Source organism: Chanodichthys erythropterus, chromosome 7 (genome assembly GCF_024489055.1).
Source record: "Chanodichthys erythropterus isolate Z2021 chromosome 7, ASM2448905v1, whole genome shotgun sequence".
In the NCBI taxonomy this organism is placed as follows: Eukaryota; Metazoa; Chordata; class Actinopteri; order Cypriniformes; family Xenocyprididae; genus Chanodichthys; species Chanodichthys erythropterus.
The window spans coordinates 31630782-31657725 of record NC_090227.1 but is presented as its reverse complement, the minus strand read 5'-3'; the positions used below and the strand labels follow the sequence as shown (position 1 = coordinate 31657725).

At 35.0% G+C, this 26944-nt stretch overlaps 2 protein-coding genes across 7 annotated transcripts; one reads left to right on the top strand and one right to left on the bottom strand.

The window, feature by feature from the left end:
• Positions 1-107: 107 nt before the first annotated feature.
• On the bottom strand, positions 108-18970 carry si:dkey-103i16.6 (uncharacterized protein LOC557125 homolog). Of its 4 annotated transcripts, none has more exons than XM_067390212.1 (7): positions 17963-18970; positions 6607-6787; positions 5398-5577; positions 5090-5322; positions 4312-4412; positions 4067-4228; positions 108-2673 (listed from the first exon to the last, which is right to left on the bottom strand). In XM_067390212.1, the coding sequence occupies exons 1-7, from the start codon at positions 17970-17972 to the stop codon at positions 2386-2388; spliced, it is 1155 nt and encodes a 384-aa protein (XP_067246313.1). In that variant the 5' UTR covers positions 17973-18970; the 3' UTR covers positions 108-2385. The 4 variants fall into 4 exon arrangements, with proteins under 4 accessions (XP_067246313.1, XP_067246314.1, XP_067246315.1 ...); XM_067390213.1 differs by lacking the exon at positions 17963-18970 and adding an exon at positions 12839-13034; XM_067390214.1 differs by lacking the exon at positions 17963-18970 and adding an exon at positions 7898-8017.
• Positions 17389-23635, top strand: tmem263 (transmembrane protein 263). Of its 3 annotated transcripts, XM_067390221.1 has the most exons (4): positions 17389-17819; positions 19449-19519; positions 22145-22459; positions 22851-23635. In XM_067390221.1, the coding sequence occupies exons 2-3, from the start codon at positions 19456-19458 to the stop codon at positions 22441-22443; spliced, it is 363 nt and encodes a 120-aa protein (XP_067246322.1). In that variant the 5' UTR covers positions 17389-17819; positions 19449-19455; the 3' UTR covers positions 22444-22459; positions 22851-23635. The 3 variants fall into 3 exon arrangements, with proteins under 3 accessions (XP_067246322.1, XP_067246321.1, XP_067246320.1); XM_067390220.1 differs by having other exon boundaries at positions 17389-17823; positions 22145-23635; XM_067390219.1 differs by having other exon boundaries at positions 17514-17819; positions 22145-23635.
• Positions 23636-26944: the final 3309 nt, after the last annotated feature.

The window sequence follows — 26944 nt, the reverse complement described above, 5'->3', positions numbered from 1 at the left end:
TTTCTTTTATCCTTTTTCTAATGTTCGGTTTTCTACGCAAGACAAAGCATGTAATTAAATTCAGATTTTCTAAATACTCATCTTCTATAACCACTATAATAAAAGTCAGCAAAGTAAATGGGCTTTGTAAAAATTTATAAAACGCTAATTTTCCCTCAACTTTTGAATTTAGCTTGTTTTTCCATTTCAGACAATCATTTGTAATAAAATACAAAGCTGCAAGTCTCAATTATTGCATGCAGAAACATTTCTAATTGTTCTTCAAAATGTAAATGCTAATTTAAAACAATCTAGATCTAATGCTGCAAGATTATATTACATAAAAATAACATTTTATTAAACAATATGATCAAGTGATTGCTTAAAGATATTGAATATGACTTGCTTCCTTGGTAAGACCCTTTGTATCCAAATTTCAGTGTTGGGATTGTTTACATTACACTCAGATCTGTTGAGCATTTAATATTTTTTAGCTGGTGCCATGTACAAAAAGCTCAGAAGGTGAAGAGACAAAGATGAATATTTATTAAATACTATAATATGCAATTTCTATTAACAGGGTAATAAAAGTACAAATGTACAGAACAGAAAACAAGCATTTTAATATTCAAAGTACAAATAGCAAGAATGTTAAGTTTAAAAAAAATGCAAGATGAAACTACTGACAATCATATATTTAACTGGAGAGGCCAACAAAATGCAACCGTTGCATGAATCAGAAACACAAAAATAGCTGGTTAACAGGCTTTAACCAAACTTGACAAACTGCACAAATGAATAAAAAAAATTAAAAAAAGATGGATTGAAACATTAAATAGGCATTCTGGCTTTTTGTCCACATTTCCCAAAACATGCCAAACTCCTATCAAAATCCCTGAGGGACATGAACAGATACGATCACAACAGTGTGGTAATTACCAGCGACTTCACTGATCCTGTGCAAAATGAAATTGCGCTCATAGCCGTTCTCATACAAGAACCTCACACATACATTCACAAACACAGCAGCAGGATATTGGGGTTCTTTGTTGCCGACCAAAGACATTTATTAGAGTTTTGGGGGGGTTGGAGCTCCTGCTTGGAGGCTGCAGTGCCTGTGAAAACACACAGTGGGGGCACTGCACACTTGGGAGGTCACGCCTCCCATGATAATTTTGCACAGTTCGCTCACTGAGGCCAAACCAGGACTCGCTGACTACAAAATAACCTACATGGACATATAGACACATTTATATATACACACAAATGTACATTATTCCCAATCCTTTAAACATTAACTCCTTTCTGCACCAAAATATACCACCAACTATTCCAAACAAAAAGATTAAAATCTCAAATACACTTTGTGGAAATGCTAAAGGAACCTTGACATAATACATTCTTGGCTTGTGCAGAGATAATTAGCCATACTAAATTAATAAAATAATCATAAGTGCCATGCCTGTAGTTTTTTTTCAGTAACAGGGCCTGATAAAATTTGTCATTTAAAAGGTTAGTTCACCCAAAAACAAAAATTCTGTCATTAATTACATTGTCATTGTCGTTCCAAACCCCCAAGTTCTTCGTTCATCTTCAGAATACAAATCAATATATATTTTTTTTTTTTTCCAACAAGCTCTTCTCTTTCACCTGGGCCTCTAACATGCACTCATGAAAGCACCATGAGGCATGCGCAGGAAGATGACGTAGAGCCGGCATTCTGAGATATGACCCGGAAGCGCAGCACTGTGTTCGCAAGCATGTCAGAACGCCGGCATCTTCCCGCACATGCGTCGTGGTGCTTTTGTGAGTGCAGTAGAACCACTGTAGTCACGTTGACTGTTTTAACAACGTCTTTAGTAGATTTCTGGATCTTGAGAGGTTCAGGGACTTTGCTGGCGGAGGCCTCTCTGAGCCATTGGATTTTTATCAAAAATATTTTAATTTGTGTCCTGAACATGAAGGTCTTGCTGGTTTGGAACGACATGAGGGTGAGTAATTAATGACAGAATTTTCATTTTTTGGGTGAACTAACTAGCTAAATCCACTAAAGTTCTCTGCGTATACATTATGGTCTTTTCATAGTACAAGAGCCAGATTTTTCAAGATATTCTGATGTGGGTTTTCAGTCAAAATGAGCAGCAGACACTGATTTTGCTGGGTTTAAAATAATGAGTCTACACCCACCAGAAACATGGCCAAGTTTCACTGTCTGAATAAATATGGCTGGTGTTCATCTGGTCAGGAAAAAAAGACACAGCTACAAATACAGTAAAACTGGCTGTAAATACTGGTGAGAACACTGACATAAAACATTCAGATGTATTGAGTTAGATAAACAAATCTCAGGTCTCCATTCAATACCCCAGGATATTTTAAACATACAGAGCATCTCTGTGGATGTTATTAATGCATGCTGTCGGTCTCCGAGGAGTCACTGTTCTCACCGCTGCTACTGCTGGGGTCAGTATAAGAACAAAGACCATTTTCATGGCTGTTCATCAGGTCTTGGATCTCAGTATGCCACCCCAGGATCTCTGCGAGTTTTCGGACAGAATCTGAGAGATCTCCCAGCTCCATGTAGTCGCCCCTCCTCAGGGGCCTCCGTTCAAAAGGCCCAACCGGATCACGGTTGAGCAGCAGACGAGGCACTGTAGACTTTACGGTGTTAATCAGGCTAGCGAAGGGCTCGATCTGTCACAAAGCAGATGAAAATGTAATAATTATAGATTTTATAATATATTACACAAAGAAATTCTTCAATAAGAATACATTAAATTTATAAAGGAAAAGACTTTTGAACTTTCTATTCATCAAACAATCCTGAAAAACAAAATGCTTTAGTTTCCACAAAAATATTAAGCAGCATAACAGTTGAACACTGATAAATGTTTCCTGAGCAGCAAATCAGCATATTAGAATGATTTCTGAAGGATCATGTGACACTAAAGTCCAGAGTAATGATGCTGAAAATTCAGCTCTGCCATCACAGGAATAAATTATTATATTATATTATATTATATTATATTATATTATATTATATTATATTATATTATATATTATATTATATTATATTATATACACACAGTACAGTCCAAAAGTTTGGAACATTTATTTAATTAAAAATACAGTAAAAACAGTAATATTGTGAAATATTATTACAATTTAAAATAACTGTGTACTATTTAAATATATTTGACAAAGTAATTTATTCCTGTGATGCAAAGCTGAATTTTCAGTATCGTTACTCCAGTCTTCAGTGTCACATGATCCTTCAAAAATCATTCTAATATGCTGATTTGCTGCTCAAGAAACATTTATGATTATTTTCAATGTTGAAAACAGTTGTGTACTTTTTTTTTTTCAGGATTCCTTGATGAATAGAAAGTTCAAAAGAACAGCATTTATCTGAAATACAAAGCTTCTGTAGCATTATACACTACCGTTCAAAAGTTTGGGGTCAGTAAGAATTTATTTTTATTTTTTTGAAAAGAAATTAAAGAAATGAATACTTTTATTCAGCAAGGATGAATTAAATCAATCAAAAGTGGCAGTAAAGACATTTATAATGTTACAAAAGATCAGATTTCAGATAAACACTGTTCTTTTGAACTTTCTATTCATCAAATAATCCTGAAAAAAAATATTGTACACAAATATTTTGTACAATTGTACACATTAAATGTTTCTTGAGCAGCAGATCAGCATATTAGAATGATTTCTGAAGGATCATGTGACACTGAAGACTGGAGTAATGATGCTGAAAATTCAGCTTTGCATCACAGGAATAAATTACTTTGTCAAATATATTTAAATAGTACACAGTTATTTTAAATTGTAATAATATTTCACAATATTACTGTTTTTTTTACTGTATTTTTTATTAAATAAATGTAGCCTTGGTGAGCAGACAAAACTTCTTTTAAAAACATTCAAAATCTTAGTGGTTCCAAACTTTTGGACTGTACTGTATATAGAGTCAACTACACTTGCATAAATAGATTTATCTCAGGTTTAATAAATAATATTATTATTATTATTATTATTATTATTATTATTATTATTATTATTATAGTTTTAAACCCACCTTTAAAGAAGTGCCCATGATCATGAGAAGGTCAGCTTTTGGGAAATCTTCAGCATGTTGAAAGTACTTTTCTGGTAGATCCTCTCCAAAAAATACAACATTAGGTTTGACTGCCCCGGCACAAAAAGTACAGATGGGCACGTTGCCGTTCATTATAGCTTGCTGAAAAAAAAGAATGGAAGATTATGTAGTGTGCTAAAAAAGGTGTGCATTCTATGAGTTGTCTAAATTACAAAACTGATTACCTTGGCTTCCTCTGCAGGATATGGCGTATAGCAGAGGTGACAAGCAGCAGTGGCGAAACTCCCATGAGCCTCCACGAGTTTGTCATCTGGGATACCACACACTAAAGACAGGGTTTAGAATATAACACTGCAATAACACTTTCAATAATGATGTTTAAAGGGATAGTTCACCTTAAAATGAAGATTGTCATTTACTCACCCTCAAGTTGTTGACATTTTAAAGAATGTCACAAACCAAACACCTGATGGGCCCCATTGACTTCCATAGTTTTTTTTTTTTTTTTTTTTCAAAATCAATGCCCCATCAACTGTTTGGTTACCCATATTCTTCAAAATATTTCTTGTGTGTTCAGCAAAAGAAAAGTTGTTCCAAACCTGTATTTACTCGCATTTAAGTGCGAGTAAATGACAATTAGGGCTGGGCGATATATCGCATGCAATTGTCACGCGCATTTCGTCAGTAAAGCCGGTTCCCTGATTACTGAATAGACAGAGCCGTAGTTCACTGATAAGCTACGCAATATCGCGTTTATTATCGCAGATGAATCGCCTTCGATAATGAATGCGATATTGTGTAGCTTGTCAGTGATCTACGGCTCTGTCTATTAAATGCTGCTCCATTTGAAAGCAGGTGATGGTGATTTCGCGGTAATCAGGGAACCGGCTTTACTGACGAAATGCGCGTGACAATCACATGCGATATATCGCCCAGCCCTAATGACAATTTTCATTTTTGAGTGGACTGTGCCTTTAAGAGAGTTTTGAATTTTAATCTCACGCTTTTCAAGTCCATCGATGTTCTGAGTGTACATGCGGAGTAACAGGCCCTTCTGATGCAGCATACGGATGAAATAGTGAACGTAGTTTGGACGGTGGTGTCCAGGGTACAGCTCTTTAGCCAATGAGAAGAAGGGATGAGGGTTGTCAGAGAAGTAGTCAATGTTAAAGATGGCCTCTGGGTAAGGGATGTCATACTTCGCAAGGTTTGCATAAAGTCCCGTCCCTGGTGTCCTGATATAGAGACAATTGTTAGATGAGTGACATGATGATTCAGAAGTAGTTTAAAGGTTTTGAGTGAGTATCCACCTGAAGTCTGGTATACCGCTGGCTGTGCTGATACCTGCTCCTGCAACCACCACAATGTTTCGCACCCGTCCGAGCTTCATCAGCCTGCCGATAGTTCCCAAAGCTTCACGAGGCATAGAGGTGCCCGAGGATGAGGAGAGAACAGATTTGGTGCTGGGACTCGGGTAGGACTTCCCTTCCCTAAAAAGAAGGAAAAATATGTCTAGAAAAATAAGTTATAATTTTTTTTAAGTCAGCATGAAACGGAAGTTGCGATGGTCTGTTCTTCACTATTCCAAGCGAAACAAGGGGGGCACAAAAAATGGTTTTGCCCATTGGGAATTGATCGGATGATTGGATTGTTGTGGTTTGCGATTGCTCGATCTCATGTGAGTGACAGGATGTCCCGCCCTTACGCCAGTAAACACGCCATCAGAGAAGAAAAGGGATTTTGCTGCAAGAGGGAGGGGGTAGTTATTGCGATTAAATATTATAAGGGCACTTGAAGGGAAAAAAAAAAAAAAAAGGATAAATCATTTATAATAAATGCTGGAATATTCATCAATAGGTCAATTGATTTCATAGTGACTACATTTTCCCATCTAATATTATAATTTATTACAGATTTCTTTCAATTAATACAATTTTTTACAGTGACAACTGTGATTAAACAGTCAATCAGAATATTTATAGCTATATTTCTAGAATAATATATAGCTCCTTTTGTGAAAATTCATAAGAGCAATTACATTTTGCATTCATGTTTTCTGCTAATAATGCTGCCTTGTTTTAAACTAGATTTCATGAACCTACTGTAGTGGCCAAATGTGATGTCTGGCCAAAGAAAATTTTCACCCTTTATTTAAATATTAAAAATGTTAATTTTGTATTCATATTACATACTTGTGTTGAGTCAATTGTTTCATTTATGATGCAATGAAACATACCAAATTGTGTGGACAATTTTTGGCCTGGCTCTCAAAGAAATTCTAACAAAAATGCATGCAAAAACAAGGGAAAACCAACAAATTTTGTCAGATGAATGCATTAACCAAGTTTAATGTTTTAATTTTCCTTATTTAAATATAAAATGTATCATATTTTGATCATTTAATTGAATTAAAAATAAATAAATAAATAAAATAAAAAGATATCCCCTCCAGACATCACTTTTGGCCAGTAGTGTATGTTTTACAAAAGCGGATTGTTTATAAGGATGTGGCATCTCACCGTGCTAACAAGGCCTGCTGTTCATTCACGCTCATTAGGCTGAGATCATTGACAAGGCCTGAATCTGTAGGTTTAGTGCGCTGAGAGTCCTGAGGGTTGATTGAACTGCGAGTCACCCTGGTGACACCGGGCAGAGCAATCCTTCTGTCCCTACTCGACTTCGCCTTGCTCATGTTGACACCTGGAAAGAGACATTTAATTTGTAAGTTTATTGGTGTACATTTTCTTTTCAAAAAGTAAAGAGATTTTCAGAAAGAAATATCAGTTCTTGCAAGACTGCAATAGTGTTAAAGCTAAAACTGCACAGATTTTTCACATACATTAAGTATTGACCCCGCATAAGAATGACTTCTGAAGGATCACGTAACTGTACTAGGGAAAAAAATAATGTTGATACAGAGTTTAATAGATACAAAAAAAAAAAAAAAAAATTAAATCTGTTTTAATAAAACTGATTAGGGGGTAAATAATAGGAAAAAGTTGTTATATATATATATATTTTTTTTTAAAGAGATGACAAGAATTGCTGGTTGCCTTTTACTTTGCTTAATCCACCCATCACAATATTTAAAGTAATTAAAATCATAGCAGAGCTCTGCTGTGTCCTGCCTTTGGCTGGCGTAAAGCTTTAACGTATTAAAACTGTCAAGTCCCAACAAAGCTAATGGTTGTAATATATTTAATGTCCCCCTCCACTTTCGTTCAACAGCCCACAGCTGTGGCAGCTTTACAGCTCGGGGAAGGGGAATGGGTACAAGAGATGGGGGGCTTGAAAGTGTCCAGGATTGACTGTGTGTCAACAAACCCAGCTGGAGGAGAAAGGAGGAGGCCATTTAGACCCCAAAAAAAAAAAAAAGTGAATGGAGACAGATGATGCAGAGGTAGAATCCAATAAAGAGAGTTTGTGGGAAGCGAGAGGTGAGGAAGAAGCCTGGAGCCGTGAGAGGGCATTTCTCAAGCCTTTGACATCTTCTAAGAATGAATGACAGACAGCGACAGGGACAGACAGAAATGGAGGGAAAGAAAATAAAAGGTAAGGAGTGGATACAAAGAGATACATCCAATAAAACAAGGCCTGCGTCACAGAAGACAAATGCGATAAGACAGGCCTTTCAACGACCCAACCTTATCACAGCCGAAAGGGGCATAGTTATCACATTCACAGTGACAATGGGACAGTGTTCAGAGTGATAAACTACCAGGGGCCGCTGGATGTAGACGAGGGTGAACAAAATCTGGCAACCCCCAAAACAAGACCCACTATAACTGGCTATGACTCAATTCAACTCACCGGTGTCTTAAGGGACAAAGCTAGCTGCAGATGAAGTTGAAATAGTCATTTGTTGGCTATTTAATCTTTTAAAGCACAACAAGGCAAGTGTCCTTATGAGATTCCCCTCTCCCGCTTCCAATGTGTAATGGCTACTCCCGCAGAACTATTAAAAACTACAGGGGATGGGAGGTCACTGCCTTTGTCTCCCAGCTAACCACAGAGACACTGCTGCGCACGTCCAATATTTCACAGCCTAGCTTATTAAGACTCGCACAGACGGCATGGAGAAATCTACAGCACAATGCGTTTCTCTGTTCTGTCACAATCACGGACGCAAAACGCATGAAAAACTTGTCCTGAAGTGGGAATCCTGAGGGGGGGGGATTATTCCATAAACAAACAGCAAGCATCAGGCAAGGGGGAATACCAGGAGACGCTCATGAAACATTCATTTCAAAGATCGAATGTGATTAAAGGACAAATTATCTGACTTGATTGCGAGACAAAAATGTTCCTTCCACTTTTTTTTTTTTTTGTGATGTGGATGTTGCTCAGAGTATTTGTCTCACTGCATTGCTCTTTGTTTTAACGTTACAACCAATAACCATTATCATAACTGATATTATAAAAATAAACACTGGTTATTTTTCTTTCAGACATTCAAACAATATAAATGCAGTATAAAAAGATTATTTTAAACCTGACAAAGTATTCGGTGTGATCTGAAAGAATATAAAAATTAATTAATGACTTTCAGACATGATGATGATTTATTATAATAGCTATATTTAATAGCAATAATAATAAGTAGTACTAATATAATGTTTTTGTTTTGATCAAAAGCTAATAAAAACATTTGATAAATTATTAAATATCTAAATTAATACAATTATAAAAAATAAAATTAATAATTATTAAAAATGTTTATATTAATATGATTGTATATGCTATAGCCATTACTTATTATTATTATTATTATTATTAATAATAAGAATAGTAATAATATTTTGATGTGTAGAAAAATAAGTATATTGTTAAATTAAAATACTTATTATAAAACAGATAGTTTTGGTCCTTGATTATGATTGGCTGGGTTAAAAAAAAAAAAAAAAAAAACTAACCATTAGGCCACAGGTGTCTTTATAGAGATACAGACTTGTAAACCGAAGGTTGTGGGTAACCCCCAATCACTCCCCGGACGCTGCAGCAAAAACAGCTGCCCACTGCTCTGGGTATGTGTGCGCGTTCAATTCTCACTGCTGTGTGTGCTCACTTTGGATGGGTGAAATGCAGGACACAAATTCTGATAACGGGAAACCACACCTGGCTAGATGTCACGTCACTTTCATCTGCTTTTGCGTTGCTGAGCAGAGTTGCCGGGTCTGCACAAATATCCTGTGGTTACTTCAACCCACGGACTAGAAAAACAACTCGCAAGCAGCAGAGTAAAAGTAGCCCAATTCCACGGGAAAACCAAAGACTAGGCAACACTGTTGCTGAGTCTCCTAACAACACCCCCCACCCCACAAAAAAACAACAAGAAAAGCCCCACTATACTATTGAATGATTTTCATGTACCTTAGCCTAGTTTTTACTGGGTTCCCCTAAAAAACATGAAAAATTACATGATACATTTTGGTTAGTGCACTATGCCCATGTATATGTTCCTGTTATTTAATGTGCACTTGAGACAAAAAACAAAAACAAACATTCTATTTTTGGCAAATTTCAAAGAATAAGGTAACATCTAGTCAAACAACATGTAAAACTATGAATCTGCCGCCTTCACTAATCATAGGCACAGGGGCTTCTCAACAAAGAAGAGTCAAAAACCAACAACCAGTGGTGTGACTGAAACCATGGAGAAGAGGTTAGCAACGGGCAGTCAGGGCAGGAATGAGCTGGCTGTCAGACTCAGAGTTAGTAAGACAGCACAGAGTCATTGTGCTGATATTAGCACACATCTCTGGCCTCTCACTGCTGACAAATTGAGCTTAATTAGTTGAGCTGTTTGTCAATAAGCAGCTAAAACAGACTAAGATGGAAAATTAGTTTAGTATGGAATGTTATGCTCCTTATTTATTCTACTTATAATCCAAGGGGACCTTGTTTGAGATCTGTTTTAGTAGTCAGATATTTCTCTGGTATTTCTTACTATATTATTTTAATGTTTTTTCTTAATTATAAACACACTGGTTTGTAGTACAAACAGTTTCACTAGACTTTGATATATTCTTGTTATTTTCCTATAGCGGCTTATTAATTTAGAAGTCTCGCACATTCACAAAAAACTCCTTACTTCCTTGTTGAAAAATACAGTGGATACTCTTGCGCACAGCTAGTTTTTTAATGTCTGCTGCCCCCTATTGAGGAGACACTGTTACAGTCTCCATGATTGTCATTTTTTTTTTTTGTAAGAATTGAATTTTATTAAACAAGGTTACACTAAATTGATTAAGTGACAGTAAAGTCTCTTACATTGTTACAAAATGGTTCATTTCAAATAAATGTTTTTCTTTTGAACTTTCTATTCATCCAAAAAAGTATCACCGTATCACCCACAAAAATATTAGTAACGGATGCTGAAAATCTGTAATTACTGTATTTTTAATCAAATACAACCCTGGACAGCAAAAGTGACTGCTCACTTTTGAACGGTAGTCTACATACAGACAGTACATTTCTTTTATTATGATATCAGAAAAAAAAATATTTATAATTGCAAATACATTTAAGTAGTTCATACAGCCAGTCAGTAATAAAACTGATTTAAGTTTCACCCAAATTACATGTCCTTCCATTTGTTTAGTGTGTTGATCAAGTAATGACTATTATTCAATGAGCTCATTTGATAAAGGGTTTGTCAGACAGATTGATTCAACTCCATAACTTGAGCCAGTTCTTTTTAATTAAACAAACAGACCCTCATGAGAGTCATTTACAAATGCATGATTAAACGTGCAGTCCTCCAGCTGACATTTTCTTGCTATCATTTTGAGACATGGTCTTTTTTTAATCTCACCACATTCAATTAAATTCAGGTTACAGTGCAGAAAGCCATCACAAACTAATACCAATAACTATCAGCACACTGTCCAGAAGGTCTAATGTTATTAAATGCTGCCACTCAGTGGCCAAAGTACAGCAAAATGAAGGAGCAGGGTGTAATATTGGAACCAAACTTTTCAAAGTATCTCTTGGCTATTTGGGAAGAGATACTTCTAGGCTACTAGGTGCTAAATAGGATGGGTTTTTTATACATTTTTGCGATATTACTTGAAACTGTCTTTACTAACTGATAAAAGACTATTTATTAGGTGCACTGAAAGGAATGAATGATATTAATATACATCATCTTTGCACGAGGTAGGGCCTTAAAAACATCAGCCAATCGTTTATGCAATCATCGCGTAAACGATTGGCCCTCCGGCTTGTCAATCACTGCCGTGACGTTCCTTGTGAGAGACGAGCGCGGCTGCGCGCTCCAGTAACTTTCCACACTCCACAGGCACCGCATGCAATGTTTTTGTCCAGAGACAGGAGTAACAACTGCAGATTATGAGTTACCTGCGGTGAGTCCGACATAATGAATCCACTAACCCGACACAGCGAATGCCGATGGTAAACACTCGTGTTCCAATACTCGTGTTTACGAGTTTTGGGAGGCGTTCCTTCGAAGGAGGGGGGTTGTTCTTACGCATGCGCTCATTACAAAAACTCAGTAACAGTCTTTGGTTTCTCAGTCGACGAAAAGATCCTCTTAACATTTAGAAGCAGTTAGAGCAGAGGTGCCCAATCTTTTTCCTGGACATCTGCCTACCTTTAGAGTTCAGATCCAACACACCGGTCTGTAATTATCAAGTGCTCCTGAAGATCTTAATAAGCTGGTTCAGTTGCGTTTGATCAGGGTTGGAGCTGAACTTTGCAGGAAGGTAGATCTCCAGGAGCAGGATTGGGCACTTCTGAGTTAGGGGATACAGATTAATGCAAAGCAAATGCTAGTGATATCAAAAAGACAGAAATCACTAGTTTATTGGGCGTTTCTTCAACCATAGAGAAACAACTGGGGCCACATTTCATACAATAGGTATTGCCATTTAAACTAGACAAAAGTAAACTAATATTTTTATTATGATTTTCATATTTTAAGTCTGGAACAGGGTTAAGGGCAAACAAAATCGATTTGATAGATAGATAGATAGATAGATAGATAGATAGATAGATAGATAGATAGATAGATAGATAGATAGATAGATAGATAGATAGATAGATAGATAGATAGATAGATAGATAGACAGTTATAATATTTGACAGTGTTACAATATTTGATCATATTTTCTTCTATTATACAGATGTTTTTATTATTGTTTTATGTATATATGCTTTGGCAATATTGTATTATTTACAGTCATGCCAATAAAGCAATGATAGATAGATAGATAGATAGATAGATAGATAGATAGATAGATAGATAGATAGATAGATAGATAGATAGATAGATAGATAGATAGATAGATAGATAGATAGATAGATAGATAGATAGATAGATAGATAGATAGATAGATAGAATACACAAGCAGAACATGCAAAAATCACTTCAATCACAATCGCGTTCTTTATATAAAGTAACAATATAAGATAGCAATCACCCATGTTGCTTGGTTAAGCAATAAGCTGCACATTCATTCATTCACTCACTACACAGAGTTGCAAGTGAATATTGTATCTGATTCTCTGACAGGCAACGCATTTACAGTGCAGCCAAGTAAATATATGTATATAAATATACGAAACGCTGACCTCATATCAAAACTACCCATTGCTCAGGTTTAAAACATACAATTTGACGGCCACAGAAAACTAGAATAACTGATTTTTGGCTAATAACTTGGGATATGCTTTTTAAACGTTTAATGCATCTAGTATATGAAGCATAAAACTAAATAATTAGTTACTTGCCTTATTTGTTTACCCGACTGAGGAAGGAGGGAAGACAGTGAACACGAACAGCAGCGGATTGATGATACCTCGCAACAAAATAACAGGCGGGGTATTACATATATATCTATATTATATATTGAAAATTGAACGTCATATTTGACTCTGAACAAGTCTGTTCCCGCAAAACATTACAAGCTACGTGACAATACAGGAAATACGTCATTTTATGAATAAGGGCGGGAAACCATCCCCAGGACAGCTGCTGCAGATCAACAGCCAATAAGAACTGCTAGTTTAATTTGTAAAAATAATTAAAATACCTGTTTACATTCAATCCGCAGTTTAGTCTTTTCACTACCTAGCTCACCCCATTGAAAGATTCCTTCATTTTTAAAAAGGGTTCCCTTCATCTCAGGGGCATGAGACTGACTTTTCCTAAATAATCTATCTAAACTGGGCTTGATTTGGTTGTTCTAAAGGTGTGTAAAAAAAAAAAAAAATTCCGTTAAAGGTCCTTGGGGTTAGATTGAGCCCAAATTGAAAATGAATGGGAAAATGTAAAAAATTATATATATATATATATATATATATATATATATATATATATATATATATATATATATATATATATATATATATATATAATGTCAAAAAAAAAATCCAGTATAAATCTGAAAATTTCTACATTTAAATAAAGGTCTGATCCTAGAACATAACAACAAAGTGGAACAAACTTTCTATCACACACACACACACACACACACAAACACACACACACATGCAGGTGTCTGAGGCATTTTTTAGATTTTGGCAAATAAAATCAGACATAAATGCACAACACTGTGAAGGGGTAGACATACAGTACAGTCCAAAAGTTTGGAACCACTAAGATTTTTAATGTTTTTAAAAGTAGTTTCATCTGCTCACCAAGGCTACATTTATTTAATTAAAAATACAGTAAAAACAGTAATATTGTGAAATATTATTACAATTTAAAATAACTGTGTACTATTTAAATATATTTGACAAAGTAATTTATTCCTGTGATGCAAAGCTGAATTTTCAGCATCATTACTCCAGTCTTCAGTGTCACATGATCCTTCAGAAATCATTCTAATATGCTGATTTGCTGCTCAAGAAACATTTAATGTGTACAATTGTACAAAATATTTGTGTACAATATTTTTTTTCAGGATTATTTGATGAATAGAAAGTTCAAAAGAACAGTGTTAATCTGAAATATAATCTTTTGTAACATTATAAATGTCTTTACTGCCACTTTTGATTGATTTAATGCATCCTTACTGAAAAAAAGTATTCATTTCTTTAATTTCTTTTCAAAAAAATAAAAATAAAAATTCTTACTGACCCCAAACTTTTGAACGGTAGTGTATAATGCTACAGAAGCTTTGTATACACAGTTATTTCAAATTGTAATAATATTTCAGAATATTACTGTTTTTTACTGTATTTTTAATTAAATAAATGTAGCCTTGGTGAGCAGACGAAACTTCTTTTAAAAACATTAAAATTCTTAGTGGTTCCAAACTTTTGGACTGAACTGTACATCACACCACACACACACAAACAAAAACACGCACACAGAGAAAGAGAGGGAAAAGGGCAGATAAAAGAAAGATGAAAGGCAGCTAAGGGTATAATAATTTGCAAAAGCAAACCATTCAAAATATATCAGACAACAAAAATAAAATACAAAAATATAAAGATTGTGAATGTATTTTAGAATGTTTAAATATAGATTCACAAAATATATGTCATAAAGTTGTGAGAAGTTGAAGCATCAAGAAAAATGAAGTGAAAATTAAATGAGCCCCTATTGACCTCTATTGGATATATGTGGTCATTGCACTTTCTTTCTTTAACTATAATTCCTAAAGTTTTTCCACAAACCTGTAGATGGTAGTATTCTCTCCCTAAAACATAGAGCAATGTTCAAATACTATTTAGATTTAGTTAAGATCATCATTAAAGGGATTTTTTTCATTAAAAATCCATTTTCATAAGCCAATTTATGGCGTAGTTAAGTAATTGTGCAGTAAATAGGTAAAGAACTACCAAATATCCACAAAACCACAGCATAAATGCATAGTTGAGAAGTAAATTAAAAAATGATATATAGTTTATCATATAAAAAAATGTATATTTCCTTATGCAATCGCTCGGTAAACGTTTAGGTCTATCTGACCCCAAGGACCTTTAACGTAAACCCTACTTAAAGGAACACTCCACTTTTTTTGAAAATAGGCTAATTTTCCAACTCCCCTAGAGTTAAACAGTTGAGTTTTACCGTTTTAGAATCCATTCAGCCGATCTCCGGTTCTGGCGGTACCACTTTTAGCATAGCTTAGCATAGTTCATTGAATCTGATTAGACCGTTAGCATCGCGCTTAAAAATGACCAAAGAATTTTGATATTTTTCCTATTTAAAACTTGACTCTTCTGTAGTTAAATCGTGTATTAAGACCGACAGAAAATAAAAAGTTGTGATTTTTCTAGGCTGATATGGCTAGGAACTATACTCTCATTCAGGCGTAATAATCAAGGAACTTTGCTGCCGTTCCATGGCTGCAGCAGTGCAATGATATTACGCAGCGCCCGTGAGCCCCTGCTTGCACAGGGAACGTGCCTTGCAACCATGGAGACGTTTGTGAGAGACGCTGCGTAATATCATTAAACTGAATGGATTCGAAAACGGTAAAACTCAACTGTTTAACTCTAGGGGAGTTGTAAAATGAGCCTATTTTCAAAAAAAGTGGAGTGTTCCTTTAAGAGACGATTAAGGGTTAAACAGTTAAACATCTATTGAAGAGTACAGGGAAGAATCTCTATATGACGCATAATAAACAGTATTTCCATAGTGTTGGGCAACATTTTGATTTAAGAAGAACTGACTACATTTCAGTTCTTGAGAAAATTGGCCACAACCCATAGGAGGTTGAATTGGAATGACATAAAGTGGAATTTACAAATCAAGGAATTCAACAGTCACATAACAGAGAGATTGCAACAAACAACCCCTTTTTCTTTTCAATTTCCATTTTGTCATCATGCTTCACATTATTTGATTTCATATTATAGACTCTGGAGAAAATTATTTGTTGTTGTTTTTTTTTTGCATGTGCATGGTCCAAAATTAATAAATGAGCCATAAAAATATACTAGTGGAATTTCAAACATTGATTATTAAGTAAGATATTGATGATTGATTATTGAAAATTAATGAAGTAATGTGGTCATGAGCCATGACACAAAGTGGTATCATTCTGAAGGTGTTTATTTTGATATAATGAGCAGCTGATATGTTCAGTATATAATATAGTTAACAAATAAACACATGGACCTGAAATAATGGTTTGAAATTACTGTATACCTATTAGTGTATTTGAGTGGTGAGAGTGCAATGTTGGAAGTATGAAGCCGATTTCTAGGATGAGAGGTCAGATATACAGTGTTGCACTGGACAAGAGCCATTATTTAGAGATGTTTCATTGTTGAATGTTGTGATTAATTTATATTGCAACTTGCCATCAAATGTTTTCAGAAATAGGGATGAACGGGGCACAAACTAACACAGGGCTATTTTAACGCACATGGTTTAAAAGTTTCCACATACATGCCAGCATGACAAAACTTAATGTATTTACAACTTGCAACACTCTATAGAGAAAATAATTGCACCAAAATTCAAATTTTTTTTTACTATAATTAATTTCCAATCCATTATTTAGCAGTTTAGATTTCTAAGACACTGAAGAAGACATGTTGTAACACTGTGCCCCTATTAAAACTATGCTATTCTATGATGTTAGTCATATAATTTACATTAACGTGTTTTGCAGTGTGTTTGTTGTCAAACTCAAAAATTAGTTTATTTTTAATTATTAAAAATGCCATTTTATATGGAAAAAGTTAATAATTGTATTTTACTGACAAAATATTTTAGTTTGTCTTATTATTATTTTATTATTAGATCAGATAACATTTTAAGATGTCATATGGTCATGTTACAATGTGCCCCTCACATGTTACAACATGTCACACCTCTGGGGCATGGTGTCATATTTCACTTCCATTCTTTCTGGGGTAAATGAAGAACAAAATAATACACTGTATTAATGAAACAAAACCACATAATTGTACTAGACATGTGTGAAATCCCTCTGAACCCCAAGTGAATTTACACAAACTGAGAGAGTCAAAAAGTGTTAGGTTGTGCCCCACTCTCCCCTCCCATACCACATATGTTGTTTGTATGATAAACATAAAACTGTTTATAGATAAATGTGAGAATTGATGTATTTTTTAAAACTATGCTTAAAGAAGTGACATTAATTTGAATTTCACTCTGTTTTAATTTCCTTTCCTGGAAATACTCTGCAGGAAAATGGTAAAGCTGGTAAGTTCATCAAGTTCACCTACATTTTAACCCTAAAACACAACACAGTTCAATTCAAAATATAAAACACCTGTAAAAAATCAATATGGAACATTTCTTAACAGCACTTTGGCCCCTATTTTTACAGACTTTTCCTAGAGTTGACTGAAAAGTGAGTAGTATCACTTTGCTGTCCATTCTCACAAGTTAGTTGATCCATGTCCATTATCAGGTCTCAGTCAATAAAAAACCCAAGAACTCAAGTGGACAGAGCACAGATACACCCTTCATTTTCATAATACTTGACATACAGGCAAAGTATAGTGAAGTCATTTCACACGCCAGAACTAGAAACGTCACTTCCTTTCCTATGTGTCCACACTGGTACGTGGTTAAAAACAGCTAGGGCGCCACGTATACATTATGCAAAGATAGGTCTTTAAAAAGAAAAGTCTTGTCAGGTCCCAGGTCTATCGTAATTTTAGCGTGTCTTTTTGAATCGCTGAAGGGAGCAGCATATTTTTCCTTTGAAACAAACAAGGGGTGGAGACAGAAGTTTCCAACTTGATCTGCAGAAGTTTATAGCAGCAAACTTCTAACACAGTAAGTATACACTACAGCTGGCAACGTTACTCTTGCATGTTATACAAGGTGTTGTTGATATTGTATTCTAGTTATATGATGTAAGAGCTTTATCGACATGGTAGACAATGGCTGAATTGTCTAGTAGCTAATGCATATCTTACCTAACGTCATGTAATTGTCGTCTGATGAGCTGCTGCCATGTTTTCATTTAATTTTCTTCAAAGCTAATCTGTTCTCTCTGCATGGTTAACATGTTTTCTTCGAAAAGGGTTTAACGTTATATAGCTTAATTTCCTAAAAGCCTATATATTGTTGTTTCTCATCTAACGCTTAATTTTAGTACGAAATAAAGAAAATAAGGAGTTAATTTAAGCTTTTATTCAGCCCCAGGGAAAGAAAAGACTTTTCACAAAAGCGCCACGTCAGATTCAGTTCAGAAACAGCAAAGGTTTCTAGCGACGTTCGATTCATGAAATGAATTATTCTTTTGAATCATTTTCAATGAACCGAACTGTTCACAAATCAAAACGAATCCCTCCAAACGGTTCTCGAGGGACCCATTAAATATTTCGAATTAAACGGACTGGAAATATGTTTATGACTTGATATTAAATTTTTACACACCGGAGACTTTATTTTAATATATAATTTTATTAAAACATGCAAAAACATTTTTGTCTGAGTGAATAATTTCTGCTAGGCCTATCAGTTAACGTAAATGCAAAGTATATTTAGTTTAAATTGCTTTGTTTTTATGAGCTGAATCATGGCTGCAAAAGAAACAAATATAAGAAACAAAATAATGAATCATGTCACTGACCACGTACTGCTATAATTGTGTCGGGACATAAAATAATTGTTTTTTATTTTATATATATATATATATATATAATATTCGAAGAACCGATTCAATGGCACGAGTCTGACTATCCTTTACTAAAGTTCGTTTTAGGACAGACATGATACTATAATGATGCACTGTTCCAAATGTTACGTCATAAAGTTGTTTCAAAACCCTGATGTTCTAACACTCATTTCCACTAATTCTATGATTGCTTACGTGTAACTGAACACGTATTAATATACTGCTCAATGAGCTGTATTTTATCTTTATTGTCCTGAGTTAATGTCCCGATGTAGGATGATAAATGATTAAAGTGTAGTACTGCATCACAGCTGCTATGTTAATATTTAATTAAAAAAAAATAATAATAATAATTTCACTCATATTCATATGGGTTACTAGTGAAAATATTTATCATTTCAATTATATATATATATATATATATATATATATATAATATATATATATATATATATATATAATTCATGTTAATGAACCTTGCTATAGCATATCCCATATGCATTCATTTTATTTGTCTTAAAATATAGTCCTGCCTTCAGTCTTGTTCTCAGTGTTTGCTGCAATGTTGACAGGGTGTTGCAGCAGGTTACATTTTATTGACAGAGTAAACTGGTCTGCCTTGTTCTATGTTGGTGTTTGTTGGGTTGAAGCCCACATTTAGTCACAACCTTTCACCTTGTTTTCTGTCTGTCCTGCCCAGATTCCTGAAAGACATATTACAATCATTCTGTGGAAAATGAAGGATGACATTCTAACTGCCACTGTTTGTACTTTTCATGTAGGGTAAAAATGAGTGAAACAAACCAGCAACAGGATGAGTTACCTGCATACTTGAAAGATGAGCCTCCAGCAGGTACTGGACATTGTGCTGATATTTTAATATCAGACTTTACAGTTATTCATTCTTGCAACAACCAGGCTTTTATCTTAGCCCGGTATTGCTAAATGAATCATTTTATACAGCTGTCCTTTGTAAATCTTCATGCTAGAAAATGATAACCCTCTGTGCCACATAGTGGTGCTCTTGCACAATCCAAGACTGACACTGCCCTGGATTTTCCAGTCTTAATTGTCTTATGTAGTAGATCTGGTTATAGTAAATTTTAAGTTTTTCTACTTCAAGATTTCACATTTAATTTATTGGTACTTTCTGTTTCTTTGTATTGTTTGTGAAATTTAATAGCAATTTTCTGAGCTTACCATTTTTTTCTCAGTGTATAGTATTAGATCAGGTTATAAAATTATGCCCCAAAAGTGTTTAGACACTTAAAAATACGATTGGCATTGCTTTAGATGACAAAATCTCATTTCAACTGGCATTTATTTTAAAGCAAGATGCCAAGCACACTTTTCAAGCAAAATATTTCACAAAATAAGTTTGTTTTATGATAAAATGATCTAAACTCTTTATATGCATAAATATAAACAATAAATAAAATAAATATCAAGTAAAATCATGCATATTGTTCATCAGAAATTTGTTGCCAGATAGTCTATTTGTTGTATTTATTGAAGGTAAAAGCTTTAAAGGGACAATATATAAGATTTTTTTATTATTATTAAAATATTCAAAAATCACTAAAACAGTGTTACATATTTTGTTGACTTGTGCACTTACATTATCCCAAATGTTTCTAAGAATATTTAAATCCAGAGAAATAAACATGGAAACCATGGAAAGACCAAAGACGATTTAATATATTATGTGTTTTATTAGACAGGTGAGCAAATGTTTGGGTAGATTCATCGACAGAAAACTAATTGTTATATAGCTCAACACAGTAAGTCTTATTGTTTAACTCTCATTTTCTTGATTTACCATGAGTACCATGTTTTACCATGACTCATATCAATCTAGCTTACTGCATTGTGCAACAAGCATCTCGTAGCAGCCGCCGAGTGAACACAGAGTAACATTATAACAACTTTCAACACACAAATGTGTCTAGTATGACAAACAGAGCTGTGTCACCCCACATACGCTTGACCGGAAGAAGCGGAAGCGCTTGTCTGCGGTATAATAAAAGCTCCACTGCTCTTGAGTCGTGTGTCGTGCTCGTCTCTCATTAGCAATCGCTCCAGCGGCCTCGTTCCACTCCAACGGTTTTCAGCCACACCCTGCTTCATACTACAGTAATGTTAATAAGTCTTTAATACATTAGCTCATCCATGAATATGATTTCTGCCCGAGTTTCATTGGATTCTTTACACCTGCTGTAGACGTGAAGACAACTCCTCCCATGATTCTGCGAAATCAAGGCGTCATCAGGCAATGCCTTTGTTTTGAACAAGTGACCTCTAGAGGCGAAAACTACATAGTGTGCCTTTAATTGAAGTATGAAATTAAATTTAATTACAAGTAATTATTATTTAAATGTAGATAGAATTTTTAATTGTATGTAGGCATTCACATCATTTCTAAATTAATTTTAGTTTGGTTACACTTTATTTTAAGGTGTCATGAAACCTTAAGTCCATAAAACCTGTGTCTTTGTTACAGTGTAATTATACATTTAAGTACAGAGTAATATTAATTGAGAACATGTATTTTCTAGAGTTTTAAGAGTTGGTTCACACAAAAATGAAAATTCTGTCATTAATTACTCACCCTCATGTCGTTCCACTCCCGTAAGACCTACGTTCATCTTCTGAACACAAATTAAGATATTTTCGATAAAATCCGATGGCTCATTGAGGCCTGCATTGACAAGTTAATTTACAAATGCCCAGAAAGGTACTAAAGACGTATTTAAAACAGTTCATGTGACTACAGGGGTTCAACCTTAATGTTATGAAGCGATTTGGAGCGTGAAAGTCACGTGATTTCAGTAAACGAGGCTTTGTCACATCTTAAGTGTTTTGAAATTTCAACGGTTCACGTGACTTTGGCAGTTTGATACACGCTCCGAACCACTGATTCAAAACAAAAGATTTTGTAAAGCTTCGAAGCTTCATGAAGCAGTGTTTTGAAATCGCCCATCACAAGATATTGCTGAATAAAGTCGTTTATTTTGTTTTTTTTGGCACACAAAAAGTATTCTCGTCACTTCATAACATTAAGGTTGAACCACTGTAGTCACATGAACAGTTTTAAATATGTCTTTAGTAGCTTTCTGGGCATTTGAAAGTGTAAATTACTTGCTGTCAATGGAGGCCTCATTGAGCCATCGGATTTTATCAAAAATATCTAGTGTTCCGAATATGAACAAAAGTCTTACCGGTGTGGAACGACATGAGGGTGAGTAATTAATGACAGAATTTAAATTTTTGGGTGAACTAACCCTTTAAGGTTAGGGTTAGAGTTTAGTTTAGTTGCATGTAATTATGCATAATTTACTGTTACTGTCATTACTACAGTTGGTACATGTAACAAGGACACTGTAAAAGTTTTTTTTAATTTTATTTTAGATAAGACTGCTGCTCCATTATCTTATCTCAGGATATTTTTAGTATTAACATTTCCTTTTATTTCCTGTAGATACCAACAAAGACCATCCCCAACCCCAGCCTGGCATGTTTTCTAGGGTAGCCGGTGGTCTGTTCAGTGTCACGAAGGGGGCTGTTGGGGCCACAGTGGGCGGAGTCGCCTGGGTTGGAGGGAAAAGCTTTGATCTCACGAAAACTGCTGTTACCTCAGTTGCATCTGTGCCAGCGATGGGGGTGGGGCTCGTGAAGGGCAGCGTGTCTGCCGTGGCTGGTGGCGTGTCCGCCGTCGGCTCCGCCGTTGCCAGTAAAGTTCCCATTGGCGGAGGCAAGAAGAAGGACAAGTCTGATTGAATCACATGGCTCTAAGGTACTTTTGTCAGAAGCATCTGCATCGTGTCTTCTTTGACTCCTGAGAGAGTTGATTGTGGAGTTCACACTTGTGTTACGAGCATAATTGGACCATATCCCTCTGCTTGACCGTACCAACAAAACATCATTCGCAAGCTGGGTGGCCTTCATCTGCTCAAAGCAAGAACCTTTGTTTTTGTGTTCTTTTGGAATATGACATTAAGTGTGTGTTGTATTTAGAGTCAAACTGTTTATCTCTGAACTATGAAGTATTACATTTCTGACCAGAGATGGATAAGTGGACCTCTAAATGTTCTGTTTATGCTTTACTGAGCACACAAAGGCACATGCTTTGTGTCTGTGACCGTACATGCAAAAAAAATCACATATGTTTTAAACACACTTTACAGTTGAATTGCCGCAATTCGATAGGAATGAAGATGAAGATCAATCAAGAGTCCCTCAAGGTGCTGTGGGGAAAAATCACAGACTGTGGGGTGCTGATGGTGGCGTCCATCCATCTGATTGAGTGTTTGTGAGATTACTTACTTTGTGCCTCTGGGGTCCACGTCGATCCATGCTGTCCTCTCACACAACTCCAGCGATCTCTCTCTGTGTCCCCTGAAAAACAGAGAAATCACAAGCATACACGCACATACTCACACATGAAGAGCTATTGTGTTTAGATTTTGTCAATCAACTCTGAATGTTCACAGAACTGCGGGGTTTTTTAGGAAACATGCATGACAATCTACATCAAAACAGTCTCTCTGTTTTGATGACTGTATTCCAAAACCCAGTGAAATTTTATTTTTTCTTTTCCGTGTCATTCTATTATTCACTGTCCTTTTGCTACTTTGTTCTGTTTGCTCTTTTTACTCTTTAATGTGACATTTTTCTTTCTTTTTTTTTTGTGGGTCAACAAAGAACCACATGAGGTGGCAAAGTGTAATACAGTATTTTCTTCTATCAAGTATTTGTTTTCCCTTTACCAAAGATTACAAAAAGGACAAAAAGTGTATTTGAGGATTTCTTTTTTGTTAACGTTGATATGCAGTATACTTTATGGTATTCAGTGTACTCTCTCTTTTTAGATAGATAGTTATCAAATATATAGTAATGTTTCTTTATTGTTGTTTGATTTGAGGCAATCCATATTTCAATGTAATAATGTGAACTGAAATAAAGAAATATCTCCGTTGCTTGGGATGTTTACTCTTATGGAAGGTGCAGGCCTGGCGCCAGGACACACAACTTGGAGTGGGGGGGCATTTATATTTCTTAGAGGGGCCAGCGACCATAATGAAATTGCCTTGTGAGATCATCATGGGAGGGGAGGGGATGATAGGCTTGAGATCATCACTGGGGCCAAACCTATTAAAACTAAAACATTTTTTTGTTTGTCTGTTTAAAAAAAAAAAAAAAAAAAAAAACTAGAAATGTTGCCTAAGCCATTAAATGAAATAAGTTGTACTAAATTAAAACTAAAACTGATATATAAGTACATTACTGTAAAGCTATATAGAACTACACTGTAAAAAAGAATTGTTGGTTTAACTTAAAGTAAGTTACCTGGTTGCCTTAATTTTGAGTTCATTGAAATTAAAAATTTGAGTTAATACAATGAAGGTGATCAAAAGAAACTCAAAGTATTTTTATCTGAACCATATTAATTTTTTAAGTTGATTTGATAAAAGAGAAAATGTTGTGATAACAAATCATGAAAATAATTTTTATTGTGTATAAGAAAAACAAACGCCAAAAATGACAGAAACATACAAAATTGCTAAACAAGAAAAATTAAAATGAAAACTCAAAATAAAAGCTGATTCAAAATATTAATAAATAATATAATCACAAATAAAAATACTAAAATAACCTTTTCCATTTGATAAAAACACTGACGTTTCTTTGGTGCACTAAAAAAATGTTCACAGAGACCATAACTGGTCTGCTTAGTGTGCATTAATGTGGATTCTAATATACAGTATTTTTGCATAGTAAAATAAAACCTGTAGCTGTAGTTTTCCTTTTTTTGCCAAAACATTTTGTCAGATAAATAACTTAACCAAACACCAGAAAGTGTTTTGTTCTTCTCTCATATTTAGAATATTAAAAAAAAAAAAAAAAAAAAAAAAAAAAGTATCATATTTTGATTGTTTAATCAAACTTGTACGGTCAGTAAAAAAAAATATTCCCTCTGGAAATCACATTTGACCACTACTAATTTTCATTATAGTTTTGTTCTTGGTGTAAATGGGTCTTTAATCTGGTCTGGCTTGCTTTTACTATTCTAATACATTCCAAATGTGTCTGGTGGGATTCAGATAGGACTAGATTATGGACCGTGCCGTTGGCCCACAGCCTCTAAATCCTCAGGCTGTGCGGCTCGAGACTGCCAAAGGACCCCCACAGGCCCCACAACACTATTTTTTTTTCATTAAATGTTATCCAACCAAAATATGTACTGTATTTCATATTTTCTTTAATTTGCCAAAGTGGCTGTTGAAGTAATGGAGGATAAAGGGTCTGCCGCTAAGGAAGGGGCCCTGCAGGACCACAATCCAATGAGTTGAAGGGCAGGTCAGTCAAGTTTTTCCACACCAAACTCAATAAACTATTGTTTTATGGACCTGACTTTGTGCACAGGGCAATTGTAATGCTAGAGCAGAAAAGACCCCAATTTACTTAAAATGTTTGTCTAACATGTTATTAATGGGTGTAGCTTAAATGGGCATACCTGTTAATTTAAAATAGGGGGTCTGCATACTTTAGGGCTGCAGGGCATAAAGTGTACCTCTATAAACAACAGACAGATCCCTGGCCTTCCCTTAAAAGGGTTTTGTCAGAGTAAAAGTTAACCAGTGAATCACTTAAAAGAATCAAATAAAACAATTTAGAACACAATATGTCTCTTTTGTGCAGCAAAAGTGATTTTTCCCTTATATGGGTGTCTGTACCTTACAGGGAGAGGAGGCGGTAAAGCCTGTCAATGGTGAACAAACACTTGCAATCAAGTTCCAGTCCCAAGGTCATGCCGGATGTCAGTGTCTAATGCTTAGGGAATGAGGCGACAGGGGTCTTCCCCACTCTGTCACCTCCTGGAACAAATTCATTGCTCACACTCCTGGAGCTTCTCTTTCAGTAAACACTTTAAATCAAAAGTAGACAGTGAAATTCACACTGCAGGGGCCACAATCATTGACTTCAGCCTTTTGATATTAGGATGGTAGACGGTGCTCAACTGAGTTATGAATACCCGTCAAGGGTACAAAGTCTATGTTTATACTTATTCTTAGTCTGAATAGATACGCATTTAGCCATGTCAGTATTGATGAAAGATTTATCTAGCTAGGGCAATGAAGGTTTAAGGGTTAGATCACCCAAAAATGACTTAAAGGTGCCCTAGAATTAAAAATGGAATTTATCTTGCCATAGTTAAATAACAAGAGTTCAGTACATGGGAATGACATATGAGTCTCAAACTCCATTTTTTCCTCCTTTTTTGAAGTTGTGGTTCAGAAAGCTCTTGGATTTCATCAAAAATATCTTATTTTGTGTTGAACTAAGGTCTTACAGGTTTAGAACAACATGAGGGTGAGTAATTAATCACAGAATTTTCATTTTTAGGTACACTAACCTTTTAAAGTGAAGCCTGGTACTGATATGTTTATATGAATCCAATGTGCTCAGACCTTTGATTATGAGAAGACCTTATGGCTATACTCTTAATATAGGGCCACATCCAAGGAGGAGCCGCAAGCTTGAGCTGGCAAGCATAAATTAGTGGTGACAATGTTGAGAGGGAAAGAATTAAACATTCACATCCTGATTTTTCTTTTCTCTTTCCCCACAGCCACTCCATGATTCAGGCAGCCTTTCAGCAAATCAATAATGAGGCATGTATGTAACTCACCGTGAGCTGAGGGGGCTTTACACTTCAAAGACCAAATATAAGTGGTTGAGTTGTTATAGGAGGTGGTGTAAGTGCTTTCCTGGACTGTAAATAAATAAATAAAAAAACACTATTTTCAGAATCTGCTCTATATGCATTGGCTAAAAAATGCACAATTCAGATAGCTGTTCATTTTATTTATTTTTTTGTTCCTTGTAAATAATTTACTAAGTATATGGTTAAAAATGGATGCAAGATGAGCATGAATGCTGTATTTCCTTGTATCAGTTCCATTAGACAAATGTGTACTGTAATCCTTCTATGGATGAGTGACAGTTGCTCCTTATACTTGATTTTGTGACACCATCTGTGTAGGTGAGATGTTGTGAAAAACAAATTAGCATAGATTAGGATATAGATTATATATTATTTTTCCCTCACACTGTTAGTTTAGTATAATTAATATTATTATTAAATCAACTCACCTTTATTTATATAGTGCTTTTTACAATGCAGATTGTGTCAAAGCGGCTTTATAGTGATAACTGGTATATAATTTTGGCTGCTATAGCAGCTCTTCAAGAAAATGGTGTCAATGTATATCAAATG